This window comes from Antennarius striatus, chromosome 12 (assembly GCF_040054535.1).
Source record: "Antennarius striatus isolate MH-2024 chromosome 12, ASM4005453v1, whole genome shotgun sequence".
Lineage (NCBI taxonomy): Eukaryota > Metazoa > Chordata > Actinopteri > Lophiiformes > Antennariidae > Antennarius > Antennarius striatus.
In genome coordinates this window covers 15,475,044-15,495,949 of record NC_090787.1, presented here as the reverse complement: position 1 = coordinate 15,495,949, position 20,906 = coordinate 15,475,044, and the positions used below count along the sequence as shown (strand labels likewise).

General features: G+C 42.2%; 2 protein-coding genes across 3 annotated transcripts; both read right to left on the bottom strand.

Moving 5' to 3' along the window:
• Positions 1–705: 705 nt before the first annotated feature.
• LOC137605185 (vang-like protein 1) lies at positions 706–16,094 on the bottom strand. Of its 2 annotated transcripts, none has more exons than XM_068329665.1 (9): positions 15,956–16,094; positions 11,020–11,254; positions 10,034–10,205; positions 5,760–6,188; positions 5,347–5,522; positions 4,527–4,660; positions 3,197–3,347; positions 1,888–2,122; positions 706–1,657 (listed from the first exon to the last, which is right to left on the bottom strand). In XM_068329665.1, exons 2-9 carry the CDS (start codon positions 11,088–11,090, stop codon positions 1,397–1,399), a joined length of 1,629 nt encoding a protein of 542 aa, XP_068185766.1. In that variant the 5' UTR covers positions 11,091–11,254; positions 15,956–16,094; the 3' UTR covers positions 706–1,396. The 2 variants fall into 2 exon arrangements, with proteins under 2 accessions (XP_068185766.1, XP_068185767.1); XM_068329666.1 differs by lacking the exon at positions 15,956–16,094 and adding an exon at positions 13,170–13,295.
• A 2,584-nt stretch (positions 16,095–18,678) lies between these two features.
• LOC137605322 (helix-loop-helix protein 15-like) lies at positions 18,679–20,680 on the bottom strand. The gene is made up of 2 exons (XM_068329899.1): positions 20,581–20,680; positions 18,679–19,432 (listed from the first exon to the last, which is right to left on the bottom strand). Exons 1-2 carry the CDS (start codon positions 20,649–20,651, stop codon positions 19,150–19,152), a joined length of 354 nt encoding a protein of 117 aa, XP_068186000.1. The 5' UTR covers positions 20,652–20,680; the 3' UTR covers positions 18,679–19,149.
• Between the last annotated feature and the right edge of the window lie 226 nt (positions 20,681–20,906).

The window sequence follows — 20,906 nt, the reverse complement described above, 5'->3', positions numbered from 1 at the left end:
GACAAAACTCATGACAAGTCACCTGTGTGATGACTAGCAAAACAAACTGTCTCTCTCTCTCTCTCACACACACACACACACACACACACACACACACACACGCACGCACACACGCACGCACACACACACAGACTTGAAAACTGCACATGTATGCTGAATATATCTTACATACGTAAAATTGAGGCACATAGTAGTCAAGAACTACGACCATCAACACTCCTAAGCCTAAGCAAACCTAAACTACAGTGTAACACTTGTGTAAATAGGAATTTACAACATGACAGGCCTCGCACTTTACACACATCAAATATTAATACAAATGAACAGTTTGTTTGACACTGGGGTCAGTGGTCCAGTCGTTGTTGATGGCTGGCTGAGACAAACACTGACAGCAGAAACACTGGCCATGGGTTTGGCTGTTCATGTAGGAAGATATTTCATGATTCACACTAAATGGTTATGATTTTCAACACTATTTAAACCTTTTCCAGCATGACAGGTTTAGTTTCATAATAACCATAAGATTTTTGAAAAGCTGTGGAAATAAATATTCTTTTTGTGTTTCCTTGTTCTTATGGTCAAGTATATTTAACTTTACACTATGCAGAGGTGATGAACAATACATCTGTCCACTAGCCAACAAAAGTGTCAGTGTTTTCTGCACAACATATGCATACGTGATTTGTTTTGACCCATTCATATTCAGCTTCTGTTGATTCCAGTGATCTGTTTGACATTTGACATCTTTATCTATTTACAGTCCCTTTATCTCCACAAATACAGCAGAGAGACAAAGTACAAAAGATGAGATCTTAAAAAATCCTTCAAGCACAACCCTGATACAAAAGTTTTAGGTGAAAGTAAATAAAGGTACAAGGTATATTCACATATAAATACTGTACAAATATCAGTAATACAGCACAGTGAAAAAAGCATGGCTGAGACTAAAAAAAAGAAAAAAAAAGAGGAGTTTTAAAACCGGACCAAGGTTTTAGCTTTTATCAAAAGTCTGGGTTATTATTGTCATGTAAAGGAAGAGATCCTGATGTACACCAACAAACAAACGTTTGTGCTTTTTAAATCACACATTCTTCCTAAATCATGACGTCTTCCTCACTATCAATGTCATGCAAATCCAGGATCAGGAACTTTTTTCGTCTGTTGCATAGAAAACCTGGACTTTTTCTGCAAACATCAGGACTGACAAATCCAAGCATGCTACCTCATCTTTTTTTAATCACCTTCCATGTTTCTCTTGACAAACCAAAAACATAGTACATGGGAAAAATGGTACAAACCAAAATTAAAACAAAACAGTACAAAAACCTGTTGTTGAAAATTTCAATCAGAAAACTGTAACAGTCCAGACCAGCAGCGCTGCTCCACCGTGCCACCATTAAACGGAGGTTTCTGACTGGAGCAACAGCAGAAACTTGTGAGACTTTGGGTCGACGTACTTCTCAGTCAGTCGGATGTAAGGGATTCGTTTGAAGGTCAGAGCTAAGCTGAAGTCAAGACATCGAAGTAGAAACTCCGTGCCCTCCTTTATGCCGCTGGTGACTGAAGCCTCACTGATGAGAGTCCACTGGTCAGCCATCCAGCGCTCAGGGCCGTACCGGAGGGTCGGCCCAGGGGCCAGGTAGGTCTCCAGGAAGGCCTGGACATAGAAACAAAAATAAAATTGGAGGTTTAAAGGAATGTTACATTTTGCTATATTAGAGATATAAATAAAAAGCTTGTTACTGTTATATTGAACTACAGTAATCTAAAAATGTTATCAAAACTTCTAAAAAAATATCCAGAATTAAACACTGAAGTCTGTTTAATACTTAACCACTATACTCTTATCAGCCTTTCAGTGAAGCTGAGCTTCACAGCATGAATCACCTTGGGGCTCATGTTGTTGACCAGGCAGAAGGCCAGGTGCTTCTGGATGCTCTCCATGCTGTGACAGTGCTGCCTCCTGGTGATGCGGAGGTACTTCTGCAAGGCACGGGCCATGGAGGGGAAAATGGCCAGAGCCGCTTCACGCACGTCCATAATGTCAGACGGCGTGGCGCACTCGTCTTCCTTCTTCATCTGCCGTACATGAGTGAAGGCCTCCTCCACAGCCACCACCAGCCTGAGAAGGAGCAGAAGGAGTGTCTTGACACATATCAATTACTTTACACTGGAAGAAGCTGAGCGACAGCAAAGTTATCATGGGGGAACAACCTAGTTTGTTCATCACAAGCTAACTAAGCAAGAAGAAGTAGTTCAAACCACTCCAAACCAGTCCATAATAGCATTTCCCTATTTAAAATAACTAAAATCAATTTAATCTGTTCCAGTATTGTAAAAAAAGAACCTCTAAATTATGAAAAAAAGAAAAATTATCATTCAATAGACAGGGATATTTTACCTGTGCATAATAGATTATACATAAGTTACTTAAACAATGATAAAATATCAATAGAAACACAAAAAAAGTCACAAGAGTACGTGCTACTCTGTGACAAACAATGTGATTTACAAGCAGGATTACTAAATTCAAACTGCCTTCTAAAAAGCAGTCAACCTCTCTGAAGGTTTGTTAACAATTGGTAAATTAATGTAATCAAGAAAAGCTAAGATATTAGATGTATTGTTAATATAGGAGACAAGTTTAACAAACACAGATTCTTAACATAAAACTCTTCACAAATGTGCCAATAATCCAACTTCTTGCAGCGCCACAAGGACCGAGACCCGTCCCCAACACCGTAATCCTGTCTGGGATGCTGACCAAACTTAACTACTTCTGTTCAAAACAAATCCGGGCCTGTAAAGACTAATTTAATTCATTTACACACAGTTTCATTAGGATGTGGCCGACATTTGTCCCGTTTATACTGACTATTTACAAGAGTAATAATGACTAGAGATACTGCTTGACTAACTCAAGCAGCGGAAGCCACATATTAATTTCAAATACATATTTGAATTCATGTTATCATGAAACAAGGATGTGACCTTGTCCCAAATGTCTCATACTCATACTGAATGCATAATATGAAAGGGTCTTCAAATGTTTGCAGTGTGAAGTAGATTAAATCAGTAAAAACCCTCTTAAAAAACATTTCAAAGGCTTGTACTCAAATTTGGAGGCATTCAGTCAGAATGTGATTTATGAATGGAGGCACACATCTGGTAAAACTTTATATCTTTTCTTCCTCACCTGGCTCTACGCTTACGGACTCGTCTCTCGTAGTCGGCCTCTTCGTAGTATAGCTCGCTGTGGGCGGTGTCTTTGTGCTTGCCGGCAGCTGGAGCCATGCCTCTTGACTGATTCCCATTACCAGGCTGTGCTCCGGCTGCGCTCCCTGGAGCTGCACCAAAAAGACAGGACAGAGACAGATTGGTTAAATCAGTCTGAGATGCAGGAAGCCGCCCCTGACCCGCCGGCCTCTGATTAATGCGCCGGAGCTCAATCTGGATCGCGGACAGAAGGGAAGCTCAAGCTGGGAATCGATATTGTTGCTAAGTATAACGTCATTTTTACTTTTGAGACAGAGTTGACTACAATATATAACATCCTTTGCTGCTCATCTCGGGCATCCTGACAAGTCGCTCGTTTCATTTACAAAGAATATTAATTATAGCACTAAGAAAAGAGACGACTGCCACTGGAAGCATCCACATGCTGGGGTGTGGATGAAATATTCATCATTTCACACTTCAAAGACCAGCGTTCTTGTTTGATATGTGAATTTTAGCAGTTTGTGCATCAAACCATTAAAGGTGGTGGAGCTTGTACGACAGTATATTTGTGTTGCTGGGCGTTCGATTGTGGGGTTTTAGCGGATCTGGTTGATGTTCACGAACATCAGAACAGTTTGAGGTTGTTTATAGACGGTAAACGCTGCGGGTCAGGTGCGATGTAAATTATTAATAATCTCATTTGCATAAGAATATTGAAACTTCTCTATTAAGGTGAGAAACACGCCCTACATGTAGCAACAACACATAAATAAGCTCAGAGAGCACAACCCATCACAACATTAGCTGTGAGAGTCAGGGGAGCAGCAGAAGCTGTTATTGCTCCTATTTCCAGTGGAAATATGGGTAAACAGCAGCCCCTTAAGTGGCTTGCCTACCCAGGCTTTGAGAAGAGCTGCCTGTGATGACTTTGAATGAGAGGGGGGTTGGGGCGGCTGCTGTTGCAGTGGGGGTTGAGGCATGAAAAAAATAATGAAATGAAGAAAGGAGGGGGAAAGAAAGTGCGACTAAGTGGAGCTGGAGGAAGGAGAGAGATTCTGATGAATTATTTAACGCTTGGAATTCCTCCGCCCTCCAGAGGCATACTACTGATTTAGAGAGAGGTGGGTGTGTGGGTGAGGTACAGCCAGGACACCATATCCCATACTGCATCCCTATCATAGATCATCGGAAGAAGAAAGGTGGATGATGGGTTGCAAAAGAGTAGAAAACCATTCAAGCCACAGAATGTAAGAAGACAGAGGACAGCGGAGATTTTATACGACAGGGTAATATATAAAGCAACCAACCATCTACGTTGTAGACCTTTAACCCGGCCAGGTGTTTGGCAGCCCGGTGCTTTGAGGCGGAGAGAAGAGCCGGGTTATGGATTGGAAAATCTCTGTAGTAATACTCCAGGATGGACAGAGCAGCCCTCTGAATGCTGTGTGAGACGAGAGACAGATGGAGAGATAAAACGCCAATACGGCGGGATATGACATACATTATGGCTGCCTTATATAGGCCACGGAATAATACCCCGGCATCCACTGAGCAGATACGTCTATGTAATTAAAAGGTTATTTAAGTTAAAACGAAATGTCCCATATTTGGTTCTGTTCTGTTACCCACAATGCATATCTCTAGTTTAACGTCTAGCAGGAATGAATGGTTTGTTAAACTCACCCTCTCTAAGTGTATCCCCTCACATTTTGGAGTTTTCATTTGACATGACTCAAGTGACATCACTTGAGTCAGTCTATTAAATTTTATGCAGTTATGGACTCACAAACAGCCTCTAGCTGAACAAACTGATGTTTTAACTCAGTTATTTATAATACTTATCTACTTAACAGGTCTTAACTTCCCATTTATCACCGGGTAGTCCTGCACCATGAATCCACATCATAAAATCGGGGGGGGATCTACACCAGTTTCATTTTGATCCACACCAATTCTCACACACTCGTACACACCGACCCCTAAAATATGCTAATCCAAACATTATTCATTGAGAAAAAAGAAGAAAAATGCAGAATCTCTGGAATTAAAAAAAAGTATGTATGGTTCAGTACATTAAGAACGTTAAAGCCCATAGAGGAGTTTATTTCGGATGCGGAGCTCTCAGACCTCAGCTGTCCAACGTTGTAGTGCCGCGTCTCTCCGTCTGTAGAGCGGATAACACACACGCTGTAACAGGGCTGGACGTGACGAAGCTCCAGCAGCACCACGGCCACGTAGTGGACGAACAGCTGGGAGTCCACCAGGGACACGGCAAACTGGACGATGCCATGGTAGTCCTCATCCTGTTCAGATCCCATCATGGATTAAAGGAAAATTTTCTACACAGTTGACCGAAAACCTTTTTCTAGACGAGAAACTTCCACAGAGATTGAACTGAAAATGTATTTTTATATAATTAAGTAATGAAATGAACTAAAAGACATCTTGAGACACTATCTAAAGACATTAAAAGGCCTCACAATGGTGAATGCTTGTCATTATGAGTCATTGCTCTGACCGCCTCACACATTCAAGCTCACCTGAGCATCAAGGATCCGAACCCCATAGAAGAGCCAATAAGACATGGTGAGGAGGAGTGTGAGGGTGGTGAGGAAGGCCCGGTACACACACACTCTGGGCAGGCTGGCGCGGCCTGGTCGCAGAAACAAGGCCCAAATGGCAACCAGTAGGATGAGAAGCTTGAAGGCGATGGAGAGGAAGAGGCCCTCACAGGCCGTCCCACAAGCCTGCAGCCTCTCGGGCCACATGACGGCGGGAAGAAGCAGGAAGACGAGAGGCGTGACCAGCACCAGCAGCCCCACACACACACCCACAGCCAGAGGAAGGTAACGGCGGAAGTCCTGGGTCCGGTCCTGTATCCCCTTCCCCAGGCCGACCACTTCCTCCTGGGATATACTCAGCTCTGAGGTGCCGGTCACCGCCGTGGTGGTTTCCCCCCAGTTATCGTCCTGGGAGAAAAAGGGAACATTTGGTGAAAGATTGGAAAGAGGCAAGCTATACTCTATCTGCATGTATTTATTGGCACTTTTCATATTTTATTTCTCTAAGCTGCATTAAATGATGAAAGACAAATATACTGAATTGACGATGAGAACATGCAAACTCCTCACAAAGAGGCCCTCGGTGGGATTTGAACTCACGACCTCCTGGCTGTGAGGGCAGGAGGTATTTGAGGATTGAATCATTTTGAACTACAGAACCATTACTTTTAATATGGTTTTTGCAAACAGCTGATAAATAGTATATTAATCTAATAAATCTAACATATACGATGGTCTGAATAATTTCTCTTCCACCACATTTTTCTAAATGGCTTTACAGAGAAGCGCAGCAAATTTAGTGAACATCGTGGTTGTTGTGTTTTTTTTCCGAGTTGTCTGAATATTTCTAGTCTTTTAGAAACACACATCTGAATTGTAAGTAGGGGAGAAAAACAGACGTCTCCTGACCTGAAGAATACGTGTATCGCAAAGCAGAGGAGAATTCATGCAAATCTGACTAAAAACAAAAAGTCATCGTCTTATTTCCCATCTGTCTTTGCAGCAGCGTCCCATCACACCCTTCATGCTATTTAGAGATATTTTTATTTTCATGCCTCATTATGACAGCTCTTTTCAAAGTGCCGTTGAAGTATGACAGGATGACACAGCCACACAAATGCACAAGAAGCTTCCCAGGGACATCATTGTAAATTAGAATCACTTTTTTCTTTCTTTCTAGCTGACAGGGTCATTTAAGCATCAACCCATCCAACAAAGAGAGAATATATTAATGACAAGTCTGCTCTAAAGAGACGTTTATTTTTTTATTTCCCTGTCATTAATTCAACTAATTATCTATTCTCCGTCTCCTGGAGCATCACTGCACTGTAAGTCTCTCTGACTGGAGCCAATCAGAGGAGCGACACCTGCAGAGACAGCGATGAAAAAGCAACGACACACCGAAGAGAAAAGTCTTCACATGCGAGCACATTAAACAGTCTGTAAAGCCCCAAACTCCAACCATATGGACAAATGAAGCGAAGCCAACATGCTGGGGGTAAAGAGGCAGAAGACGGCCACAGATGTCTGAACCCTCCTAGGTCACTAATGACTTCATACCGCTCTCCGAATGAATCGAACCCTGCTGATACACAGGGAATGTGAAATGTGAAATGAATGTTGTGGTTACATTTTTTTAAAAATTGCAGCATGAATATGTCACTTGAAGATGAATTCTGCCCTCATTACTGTTTGCAGGTAATTAATAGAGCCATGATGGAGGAGCTGATGCCAGGGGAGGGTGAGATGAGGGGGAGGAGGAGGAGAGTGGTAATGGTTTGAAATGAGACACAAAGAACAGGAGCTGAACCTGCGTAGCGCTCTGCCAGATCAGATCTCGACCAATCAGAGTCTTTCCCTGCTACAGAGGAAAGAGGAGAACCGGTAGGAATGCAAAAACAATCTCTTTAAGCCCAAATGTTCAGTCCTAACCGAGCAGGCTCTGGTCCGACGTTTGGTCCGGATCTGCTACCAGGCTAATACGCTCCAAGAGCAGCCATTAATTCTCAGGGGATTAATCCAGAAGATTAATGCTCCACCAATCAGGCCTGATCTTTGTATGGAAGTACAGTAAGGAGCGAGAGAAGGGTTACTGGACGGAGGGTGGATGTGGATTATTTACAGCCTGCTCAACTATAAAGCACAGCAACACAACAACCAACTGATTACCATCCACAGAGACACCAAACCAGCCTGATGACTGCAAAACACCACGGTTAAGTGGTGTTTTGCACCACTGTTTGTGGACAGAACAGTGTGTATTTGGTCACATGATTAATAGTGCAACGCAAAACAAACAGCAACAGTTTGAAATGACCGGCTGCGTTTTGTAAATTTCACTACATTTACAATGATTATTTGTGATCTATATGGAAAGATGGCATGGAGAGGGTCCAGAAATAAAGTTAACACGTCCAAACGAGTGCAGGCGCCTCATTCCCATATGCTGTGGCTCTGCTGGAGCTAACACGCTAACAGTGTGAACTGAAGCTGCAACCACTTTGGCAGAGTGTCCGAGTCTCAGCAACAGACTCGCCCGCTCTCTGTGACTCACACAGACGCTGTGTGTCCCCACCCCCCCCCCCCGCGTCACAAACACGCCTGTAAACATGGAGGATTATTCATATCGGCTTTCCTCAAAGTGGCGTTTGGGAGGGAAGCTGAAGCTAATCTCGCTGTGTGAGAATGTGTCCCTGCGCTGGAGCCAGTTAGTGTTACAGCAGCTCTGGGGGCCCGGAGGCCCCCGGCTGGCGGTGGTGGATCTGGTAATGATGGCACTGCTGCTGCTGCGCCGCTTTGGCACGTTTATCTGGAGGGCTACGACAGCACAAAGGAAGATTACTTTACACCGCCGACAATGGACATCAGCTGCAAGCTGAAAACCACAAGACATCTCAGAATGTGTGCTGAGGACATGGGAGGATACTCACACACACATGCACGCACGCACGCACGCACGCACACACACACACACTCTCTTATGCACAAACCAACAATATATACACAATGACAAAATGCTTTTCTGCTTTACAATTTCAAGTAGGTCAGAGAGTCTGTGAGCCCAAGGCTGGAGAGAACCATCTACACCTTCTTCTTTCCTCCTTTGGTTGTCATTTCACTTCTCACTCTGCTAGAAATTTATCAAATACAGTATTTTCTGCACTATAAGGCCCACCTAAAAGCTTTTAATTTTCTCAAAAACCAACAGTGCATCTTATAATCCAGTGTGTCTTATATATAGAAAAGTTTTAGAATAGGTCATTCGTTGAATGTGCGCTTTATAGTCCAGAAAATACTGTGCGTTTATTTGTTGTCTTCTTAAGAAGCAGATCTCCATCATGTCTGTACATGTATTTAGAATGATGACGGTTATCTTAGCATAAAGGCTGGAAACTGTCTGGTTCTATTCAAAGCTACTGAGTTTTACTAAGTTTTAACAGTTTAACATATTTTGATAAGAAGCTGGATCAAGAGATGGATTTTTGGCATTTCATCCAGATGAAACTCTAGATTCATCAGAATCATTCATCATATCTGTCTCTCGATAGGAGTTAGTCTGTCTTGTAAATTATAATTCCAGGAATTTTGGATTTTGGTGGAGGCTTTAGCAGCTTTATACGTTGGTTGGTTTATGCCAGTGGATTTTTAAAAGCTTCTGAATCGAAACAAACTCACCGGGTTCAGTTTATAGCTTCATATCTACCAGGCAGTAGATTCATTCCTCTGAACTGACAAACATGACAAAAAACAACAATAAACACATTTCCCTACATGTCAAACTACTTGTGAGTCCATCTTTAGTCCCTGATACATGTCCTCTGTGTCTCTCAGCTCTATAACCACAGGATTCTCCAGCATTTTCACTTGCAGAGCTCAGCACAATCAGCTTCATGGAATGCAGGGTATCAATTTTGTTTTGTTTTAAAATCAGACACACACACACACACACACACACACACACACACACACACACACACACACACACACACACACACACACACACAGTATTGTTAAATCCACCCGGGCCTACTGTACCAGAGGGATGCTAATCCCGTGACCTCCCTGATCCCTCGTCACCATTGTTATCCTGTGTCAGCTCTGAGGAAATGTGCAGCCAGCTGTGTGGGGGTGAGTTTATAAGGTCATGGTGGAGAGTTCACAGAGGGATTAAAGAGCCTTCTTATTTACTGTCCAATGAAACAGCCTGACTTCCTTCTTGTTTTACTTCATTTTCATGCTTCCGTAGGGAATACCTGGCCATCATCTCCGTGATCTCCCGCTGGTACGGGTTCTCCTGGCAGCGGATCTCCGTTGTGAACGGGGGATTCCTGGGATGGTGAATCAGGAGGGTTGATGACCACAGATCTCTCAGAGCGGCTGCTGTCTTTACTGCTGCTGGCCTTGTGTCGGTCACGGCTTCGCTCGCTGATGACGAACACACAGCAAACAGGAAGCTCAGAAACAGATATTCATGCTCTCAAATCAATATCAACCACTGGAGGTTATCTGCTTGATTAACTGTCTCAAGTTTATGTATTCATATTTCCTGGTTCATCAGACTATAATTAGCAGAAAAGGCCAAACAAAAATGTGTAAGACAATATAAAAATTTATTTCAACCAGAAATATCAAATATTGATCTCATTATCAATAAAAAAACAAACACAATAAAAATGCAGAAACAACTTGATCCATCTATTGACTTCAGCGTGTTGTTCTAACTTCTCAATAATTTGAATAAAATCTGATGTTTCATTAACTTTTAAAACTTTTCTCTTTAATAAACTTTTTATTAATTTTCCTGAAGAATCAAGACATTAAACATGCAACCATGGGCCCTTTTGTTCGAATGATTAATCAATCGATTGGTCCAATTCTCTGCAGATTATTTATTGATGTGAATTAATGACAAAAGGGACAGAGACTATTCCACACAGAATAGTGAGTATTCACATGAATGAGAATGGTGAGATTCTCTCATTTGCAGGAGAGACGAAGTGAAATAGGTTAGAGCTACTCAGCTGTGACGACCCTAATCCACAGTATCTGCCTGCCTCAATCACTTTCCCTCTTCGCTTCTCAGCTGATTGACTTGGCTACAGCCAGCATGCAAGTCCATTCAATCCAAATGACAGATGCAACAATCTCAGTGTGCACTGAAGGCTTATGTCTGAGATGCTGCGTGTCACCCCGGAGATAAGATGTCATGAGAGAGTCGGTGAGCAGACAGGGAACATACCCATGTCGGTTTGATCTCCCGGAGCGGCTGGAGTGGTAGGAGTAACCGGAGTGTGTCGACTCGGTGTCCATTCCCACACACTTTTAGAGCCGGTGAGTTCCCAGTGGGGTGAGGTGAGTTTGTGTTGCAGAGAGGGTTGATGGGTGGCGGCACTCAAGAGGAGGAGATTGTTACAGGCTGGAATCCACGATAACCAGCATCAAATCCAGAGAGCAGCTGGAGGGGTCACATCGACCTGAGGAACAGAGCAGAGGGCGTGAAGATCGCACTGAACCGAAATAATGCTGCAAGGGCAACGCATTCCAGCGCAGGCTGGTGCTACACATCACATCACATCACATCACATCACATCACATCACATCACATCACATCACATCACATCATTCACATTACCGTGAATGAAATCAATACGTCAAGACAAATCATTGAATTTTAGTGTAAATCGGGAGAAAAATCCATCCATGAAGGAAAACATCCATGAATTTATTTCCACGTCCTTTAAAACTACTTTTTCAACACTTTTCAAAGTGACACACAAACTACTTGAGGAACATTTATGAAACTTGGCAGGAAGGTGTTTCCTGCGACACAAGAGGAAAGCTGAATTTTAAGTAGATCCAGACAAAATGGGAGGATAAATGACATTCTTTATTTACCAATTCTAAAATATCATGATAAACCTGCCAAGGACGCCCAGACAAGTTTCTTTTTGACATCTGTCTCCACCAGCTGTCTCTACGTGCGCAGTTGTTGGCTAATGGATCACCTTCCAAGTCTGCACTGAGCTTCAAAACACTGCCTTTCTGCTCTGAGCACCGTTTAGAAGACATAGCTGGAAACAGAGCCTCAGAATCAGGCAGTAAAATGCCACATTCAAAATATAGTTCACATGCATAAGCGTTCTCCCTTTTCCCTCTCAAATGAATGTGCGACTAGTGTTTTCCGGTGAAACTACGGCTTTGTGCTGCCATGTTGAGTGGGAGTTTCCAAAAGATGTAACGCATCATTCAGTTGGATTTAAAAAAAAAAAGAATCCAAAACAGACTTTTGTTGAGAAAATGTTCTTGGGGAAAATGGAAGGAGGTGCAATCGATTTGAAAAAGACAATAGTAGATCTGAAAAGAAATGTACTTCCAAATGAAACAATATGATGCTCCATTTTTCTGAATCTTTGATATGAGCTCTTTATGTGAGCTCTCCATTCCGGCTGTCATCCTATGAGGTCATGCAGAAACTCCCTGCCTGAGCTCTAATGCCCCCCCCCCTTCCTCCTCTGGTGCATTAGGATGTCTTAGTGCTTCCACCATGCATGACCATTCATTTAGACCTCAATCCACACCCTGTCCGCCTCCCAGCTGTTGTCCTGACAACCAAACCACATCCCAGAGCCTCGTCTCATTTTATTAACTGGTATTATTCTCCCTTATGCCATTTACAGACCATTTGTTATCTCCGTCGCCAGTGGCGCATACAAACAGTAAAATAGCCCATTTGGCATATTAGGATGTGTATCACAGCTTTGTGGAGATCAGGCTCTGAATGAGAGGGCAGACAAAGACGCAGCAGCTGACTTCCATCAAGACGATACAGACGTTTTCCAGTATGCAGATGATGCAGTTAAATACGTTATAAATTACCACCGGCTGTGTGCAGGACATCATGTATTACCTTTATAATGACCTGCCTCTATCCAGGCTGTTTCTGGTGCATGCAGAATGAGCTACTGTGAACAGAGGAGCTCATTTTTAAACAGGGCGGGGGCCTGGATTAGAATAAATATTGCATTGAAGCCACACACAGCTCACAACATCAAAACACATGTCCAACAGTCCCAGCATCAAATTTTTTATAACAAGGCAGAGTTTTGATGCAGGAAAGCCACATCTCTATCGCGCCCCATCCATATTTGGAGCGTCCACTGTTGCCATGACAACACTGTAAAAACCGGAGGCCCATCTGGATGCAACAATCAATCCCTCCTGCTGAGAGCAAATTGGGATAATTCATTTATATATGTGTCTAGATAGAGAGTGATGAGACGACAGGGCCACAAAGAGCAAACGGTATCTTCTCATCACTCCCAGAGCCCATGTGGTGAAACGAATGAGCGTCTGAGCTGAATGAAAGCTGTTAACCCCCTGTGTGCTGACCTGCACATGCGTGGCGGTGGTAGAATGTGGGCCAAGACGATCTTCTGTGAGGCCACTCTTCCACGAGACGAGCATGAAGAGGCACAGCCAACCAGGCCATGTGGAAAATTGCAGCCACGGGGTAAGAAAAACTATCATTTACAAACCGAACAGACGACTATGAATAAAGCATGCAGACGTAGCTCCACGAGCTACGGGGCTGCCTGCTTTCCTTTCGGTCAGCGCTGGAACATTCAGCTCTGCTCTGATGAGGACGACTCCGCGTGGTAAAATGGATTGTCCACTGAAGTGTGTTCGCATCACTGCGGACCGTTCTGGTCGGCTGCACTGACGAGATATCCACAAGGGCAGAAAGTGACACTAATGCAAAACAAACACTCATTAACGTGTTTGTCTAATGGATGGATTGGGTGGGGGGTGGGGGGGTGGAGCTGCTGCCGTTTCATGTGCTTGGGCTCACAGATGAGAGATTTTTTTGTTTCCACAGAAGGAATAAAAACAGATTGATCTATTACATTAAATACCTCCAAGGGGGCGGGACATCTGGTGGGTCGGGCTCTTATGCTGGATGATGCGTTGGTTATTCAATTATAAAACTCGGCATGTTGAAATTAATCTAATATGGCTTCACTTTGGATTCAAATCTGAGCAGAGAGACGGACGCGTGGAATTGGAGATTTCCTTTAAGTGGTCGGCGCGGTGTTGGCACCAAATTGAAGGACGGAGCAGCCTTGTAAACCCATCTGTAGCACATGCTGAGGTCTGGTTACCGTGGCAACAGTGCCTTCCCTCACACACCCATTAGCCCTTGTGTCTTCCCACAAGTATGCCCTGCCCTGGTGGCATTATTCCAGGTGCAGCAGCTGACAGTCTGCTGGGTTGGTTTTCCCTCTCAGATTAAAGAAATGAGTTTGACTCGTCTCAGTGACAGCAGATCTCTGTTACCCCTCTAAATAGAGGCTCCATATTCAGATTATAACAATAAAAACAATCTATCTATCTATAAATATATATCCTTTTGTCCACATTGGTGGAACATCTAAAGCTGTGCATGTGGCGTTCTGGTTTTATACTGGCCTATTGTTTTTATAAATTATTTTATAACATAAAAAGGAATTGAATAAAATGAAAAGGTGATTAAGAAGCTGCAGCCGTACAAGATCAGCCCCAAGATTTAACTCCTGAAATGTAACTTTTCCTCTGCATGAAGTTCACCCCGAAACTATTGGACCAACATCTGTCAACAACTATTGGAGACATCACGAGGAGAGACAAACAATCAAACGAACAGAAATACTGTAGCATGTATCTGGAGGTAAGTGTGTTAAACTGGGGTCACAACAACTGTATAAATTCTGATTATCTTATCATTTTAATTTATTGATAAACCTAATGTGTACTTTCTAGTAGCTGTTTTCTAGAACACAAGGCCACATATTCAAATTGCCCATATTGACCGACCAGCAATTCAACTGAATGAATGATTAACTTGACCTGGAACACCTGGATTTTGTGTTTACCACGAGACGTCTACACAAAACACACACGTAAAAACAAACACACTCCAGAGACACAATCGGACCACAATCAGACTGATGAACAGACATATTTAAAAAGCATGCACAAAGTAAAACACTACCAGTGACCTCATCACGAGGACACCTGACACCATCAGGATCTTGCTTCCTTCTTATTTTCCTCTCATTGTTTGCTGTGACAGACGGACATTTGATTAGTCACACGCAGAGAGCAAACCTGTGACCTTAGGGTGACTGGATAGTCTTAGTCACTCCCACCCCACTGCTCATTCACACACACACACACACACACACACACACACACACACACACACACACACACACACACACACACACACACACACACACACACACACACACACACACACACACACACACACACACACACACACACACACACACACACCCTGCGGTAGTAACAGAAAGTTAAAACCTGACACTGTTCTCTGGAATGCAAACTTGGGTCCCTCTGATCCTCTCATGTGGAACTGAATTGCAGTTCACCAGTGAAGGGTGAGCAGATACATGAGTGAACAGCAGTGGGTTTTATTCTGTAAAGACTCCACAATGCATTTCTATCCAAACTGAGACAGTGAACACTATCCTGTCAGCCATAACGCAGGGTTAAAAAGACAACAGCAAGAAAAGCTCTTCCAAAACCACTTTTATTTAATCATCCACGGCAAGAATCGCTTCCAGGAGGAACAATGTCCTCCAGCCTCCTCACACAGGACCTATCAGCTCTGCTCAATACTAAATTAGTGTGGGTTCACACTTTCACTGCAGCATCAGAACACCTCATCCAGCTGTGCGCCACTGATGGCGACGCTCACCGTCAGCCTGCAGGCGCGGAGTGATGTGAGCGGCTCTCTGGACTGGAACCGTGGGATGTGATGTTACATCTCTATTACACAGCCAGACACAATGTTACACAATATTACTCATTTCATTTACATCCTGAACACCGTTATGGAGAGCAGGAGCCACCGCCACGTCAAATTACGCACGCATTCGCCCGGTTTTACACATTTACACGTACAGGCTCTAGGGTACAGGAGACGGGTATAAATTAGGGGGAAAAAATAAATAAAATAAAATTATAACAACAACCCCTTAAAGCATAAATGTGGGATAGCAGCGGTAACCTGATGAGCAGAAACCATTTTCCCCGTTGAACTTCACGGCAGGCTAATTCCCCCGGTGGGTTGTGGCCCCGTTGGTAACGCGATTATCGGTTAATTTACCCACCTGTGCTGTGTCAGATGTTTGTCATCGTTTCCTGCCTGCTGAATGAATGAAAGTGTCACCACTCTGTTGTTCCTGCTGCTAACGAGGCGTCCGTAGAGCTCAGGCAGGGGCAGGTCCTCATCAGAGCCTGGCCATTGTGGTTAACAGTGCGAGAGAGGAAGGAGGCTCTGGGTACAATACAGACCACTGCATTAAAACGAGGGGTTACAGCCCGTGGCCACCAGGTGGCGCCATGTAGGCAAGAATAGGTACAGCCCATCCTCGATTCTGTAATCACTCACGTTTGTTACTCTGTAAGAAAGTAACAAAAGATTTTAATAAAATTGCGTGTGGAGGTAAAATTTGTATAAATAAAGAGTTCCATTTTAAATTGGCTCTGGTTTATTCTTTTTTTTGTACTTTTTTAACATTGAAAGATATGGTTCCTTGAAAAGAAATGTAACCCCCCCCACACGCCACATCTAATAATAATAATAATAATAATAATAATAATAATAATAATAATAATAATAATAATAATGTTATTATAATAATAATATTGTTTTTATAATAATATCGTAATAATAATAATAATAATAACAATAATAATAATAGTAATAATAATAATAATAATAATAATAATAATAACAACAATAATAATAATAATAATGGTATTATTGTTATTATTATTAATAGTAATATTTCTTAATATTAATAATAATAATAATAATAGTAAGGTAACATACACACACACTGACAGATAGGCTCTGCCACCATTATGAAGCTGAGGTGATACAGATCTGGGATCCTTTATATTTTTTCATGTCTCTGTGAGAAATAAGATGTTACATCTAAAACTAAAGGAGAACTGACGGGGATCTGTAACTGTGGGGAAATCATATTTTGTTGATAGCACATAATTATCCGACCATAAATACATGATTACAAATGTTGGAGTAAGTTTAATCATAACTGAACCATTGTTAAGTAGCTGATAAAAAACACTGGCCATCATTAATATGAGTCACAGTTACCAGAACCACAGGCTACCAGTCACTATGGCAACTGGTTTGTGTTGATATGATCCGGACTACAGAATCCGCTGACATCATGATGGTGTCTTGAAGGCAGCTTGTGCTGCTTTGCCTGGATTATACAGTATGAAGGCAAATGTGTGTCAAAATCTAGTTTTAAGAATATTTCAGATGATGCATGCTGAGTGATAGATAATCCTAAAATAAACTCACACAAATTAATAGGATCAAGAGGAATTACATTAGAAATTTGATGACAGAGAAAATCTAAAACAAAAAAGTTATAAAATGTTTGCTTTAGCAGATATAAAAGCCACGTTTGTAACAAGAGTCATGATGATTTCTACACTTTCTTTACTGTCAAGATAAGAAAACACCAACAATATCATTAGATACACAATATAAAAATGTTGATGTTGATTTTATTCCAGAAACATCTGTAGTTTCAGTCACTCAAATCCCAGTTTAGCGTCGGTTCCAAAACTTCTGATATTAGAAAAAAATCAAAGTTACATCTCTTTGCAACAGTTTTTGAAGCCAACATGAACACAATGGAAATGTGAACATCTGCAGTTTCAAATGGGCAAACTAATCTGTCGATTAATAGTCATTCAGATCATCAATGCTCCAGAAGAGCTACTGAACACACAAAGGTTTTCTTAGACTCATAAAAACACATAAAACATATACTACATGATAAAAATATATAAATATCTCCTCAAAAGCAAGTTTCAGCCATCTCACATATATACTGTGCTTCTGGTCTCTTTGAAAATCAGTTGAAATGTGCAGCCCAGCTTTTAGAACATGCATTGAAGCAGACGAAGGGTGTGGAACTCCATCTGATGACAGCGTTGCTCATTACAAAATGAGCTGGAGGAGTCTTGACAAAACTGGTAAAAAGCAAGGAGCTGTAAAGACGGGACATCAAATCCAATCACACGCAATAAATTAAAGGGAAGCTGATGTTTAATCTCCAAACAATGGTGTGTGACAGAGCCATGTGTGCAGATTAAAACACAATACCTGTTCAGGAATTTGACCCATGCCAGTTCCAACTACTCAGAATATTCATAACAAATTATATTTGAGCTTTACAACTTCCCCTGCCCCATTTATCTCAGGATCTGCTGTTGGGCTTGGCTTCTGCTCACCATAAACCTATTGTACGCTGTGTGTAGGCCGAGTGTGTAACGGGCTGTGTGTAGACAAAGGCTCGTCGCTCTTGCTGCTGGAGTGGACATGAACAATGGCTCAAGCCCCTTGGGCCACATTACACCGGAGAGACGCACATAAAGGGAGGTGAAAAGGAGCACAGACAGCTTTAACTAACGGAGAGACAAATCAAAGCAGGAAATCATATCCAGCGCCTGATCTCATACGAAAATATGAACGGCGCGCGTGTGTGTGTGTGTGTGTGTAAGGAAAACACTGAGGGAAGGCCACTCAGTTTTGACTCACAAAATTATTAGATTTCCCATTTGATTGCATGTCAAAAAGAAAGTCGGCTTCAGATCAGGATTCTTTTCAAAATGTGATGATACGTTTCTGCTCTCTGCTCAGTTTCAGTATTAATCAGAATCATAAAATAGAGAAATTTACTTCTAATTCTATAGTATGAGTCTTTTAAACAGCAGTCCTTGTAATGTGATTAAAAAAATTGGGATGTGGAGTGTCACATAATGATTCTGTTTGTTCTATAATCAGGATTCTGGACAAAATTTTTTTTTAAATTGTCCAATTGCAGAAAAACTTTTTTAAATGTGTAAGTTTTGCACTAATTCCTCAGGATAAACTTCCTGGCCTGGAGCGTGGACCACCATCCCACAGGATGACATCATCATCTGGAGGTTGTACCAGTCCCTGAGGAGGAGGATTACAGCTGGAATCAGTGCTGACTGCAGACACATTAGTTACTGATTGTGAAAATCACTCAATATTCCATTTGTGTAATCTGAGAAGTGTAAGGGGCTTCATGTCTGTGGTGTTCTGTCTTTGTTTGTTGTTCCTGCTCAAAATAAGACAATCATTCAAATTGAACGAGGAACAAAAGTCCATTTGATAAACAACCCGAACAAAGGTAGAAGCTAGCACAGATTACTCCTCCAATATCTGATCAATAACCTTTCCTTCTGATCTCATTGACCCGTTTTGAGGAGTTCTCTAACCCTCTACTGCGGGTCAGACGTCCAGCATGTGGTTCAGGTAGGAGATGTAACCAATGGCGAGCCTCAGGATCTCAATCTTGGACAGCTTCCGGTCCGGGGGGAGAGTCGGGAGCAGTTTTCTCAGCTCTTCAAAAGCCACGTTAAAAGCCAACACGCGGACGCGCTCCCGCGTGGCGTGAGCACAGCGGTATCTCGCAGTGGCGCGCCTCCTCTGCCTCCTCTCCGTCCTGCTGAGACATGGCGCATCCGCACACCGCCTTCTGCCCTCTGAGGGCATGGGTTTGGCCCGAGTGGACCTGGAGGAAAGTAGAAGCACAGTTTAGAACTTTAATGATTATATTTAACTACACATTTATCAGGTATATCCCTACAGAAAAGAGGCTGCCTGCACTGCATTTTCGTTATTGTTGTAATGTTGATAAACTGCTGAATTGAATTCTAAATTAAATAATATCAACATTTTGTAAAACATGATGGATTCTTCTTTATTCTTTATCCGTGTTATAGTAAGACAAATCATAGATATATAATCAGATATATAAGTGTGAGAAATGAGTTAAAAGTATTTAAGTGATTTTTCTTCTTCTGCTTTCGGCTTTTCCCTTCAGGGGTCTCCACAGTGAATCAGTTGCCTCCATCTAACCCTGTCTTCTGCATCCTCTTGTCTCACACCAACTACCTTCATGTCCTCTTTCACTACGAAAGGTATTTAAAAGGTATTGTAATTTAAACATGTCAGTAGCTTTGAGAGCAGTGAATCTTATCACTGAAATTCTGTTGTTGGTTATAACATGACGATGAGACGTGTTTGTAAAGATACATGTTTGATTTCTCCACGGCATTTAGAATTCTGTTTTTTTTTTTTAACCCTAATTAGAAGGAAAACTGTCCATATAATGCTATTCACAAACAAATGTGATGATTATTATCCAAGAAAACGGTTGTATATTGAAGACTCATCCCATTAGAAAAGCTGTAGTATGTGTTCTCCACATATCTGGGTCCACTTGTGTCTCAGATTTATGTTTTTTTTGTGGATTCAAACAAGAATTGACTGAACGCAGGACCCTAAACTTGAGGGGGGTCGTGCTGCCCCCTGCTGGTGGACTTCTGCACTCGCTGTAAATACCCGGCGCTGTCCGAGGTGCTGAAACAAAAAATCCACCAGATTCAGAACGGCTCAAAATAATAATCAATGTCCTCTCTCAAAACAACGGAAGAGCCAATTTGTTAAGGAGTCTGTATTACACAAGTAGGTGAGTCCGAAAAACACAAGTGTGTATTTTATATTGGTTTTAAAATAAATTATGAGTTTCTTTTTTTTAATTTAAATGCAAACACTATCATTTGCAACTTTCTCCCCCCATTTATTTGTTCGTATTTGACTCGCATTAAACCATTGAGCTTCAGAGCAAAAAGACAAGACGGTAGAAAGGAAACTTACCAGGTGGAGTTAGACCGTCTGAACCATCTGGATGGAGACTCTGAGATTAAAACCTCCCCTTTAGGAGTCATTCTAACAGGTAGGTGAATATCCCCCTGCAGGCAGCTTCCATGCCGTCCCGCTGGATCTTCATGAACGCTTCATAACTGCACTGACTCGTCACTGGTCCTCCTCTCTTTCCCTCATGACAGTCTGCATTGTGTGGTGATGCGTAGGATCAGGAGCCTCAGTCCCCCTGAAGCCCCAGTGACGACATGCAGAACAGGATGACGTCCACTCCTCTTTTATCTCCATCTCTAACTTATAAAACCCGGTCCGTTTCTGGT

Bases quoted from the DNA above. Each gene is read 5' to 3' on its own strand.
- LOC137605185 (XM_068329665.1), bottom strand. From the start codon at position 11,090: ATGGACACCGAGTCGACACACTCCGGTTACTCCTACCACTCCAGCCGC. The intron at 10,206-11,019 runs GTATGTTCCCTG...GTTCGTCATCAG, and splicing joins GGGAGATCAAACCGACATGG to CGAGCGAAGCCGTGACCGAC. The intron at 2,123-3,196 runs GTGAGGAAGAAA...GCTCCTTCTCAG, and splicing joins GTCCGTAAGCGTAGAGCCAG to GCTGGTGGTGGCTGTGGAGG.
- LOC137605322 (XM_068329899.1), bottom strand. From the start codon at position 20,651: ATGACTCCTAAAGGGGAGGTTTTAATCTCAGAGTCTCCATCCAGATGG. The intron at 19,433-20,580 runs GTAAGTTTCCTT...ACTTTCCTCCAG, and splicing joins AGACGGTCTAACTCCACCTG to GTCCACTCGGGCCAAACCCA.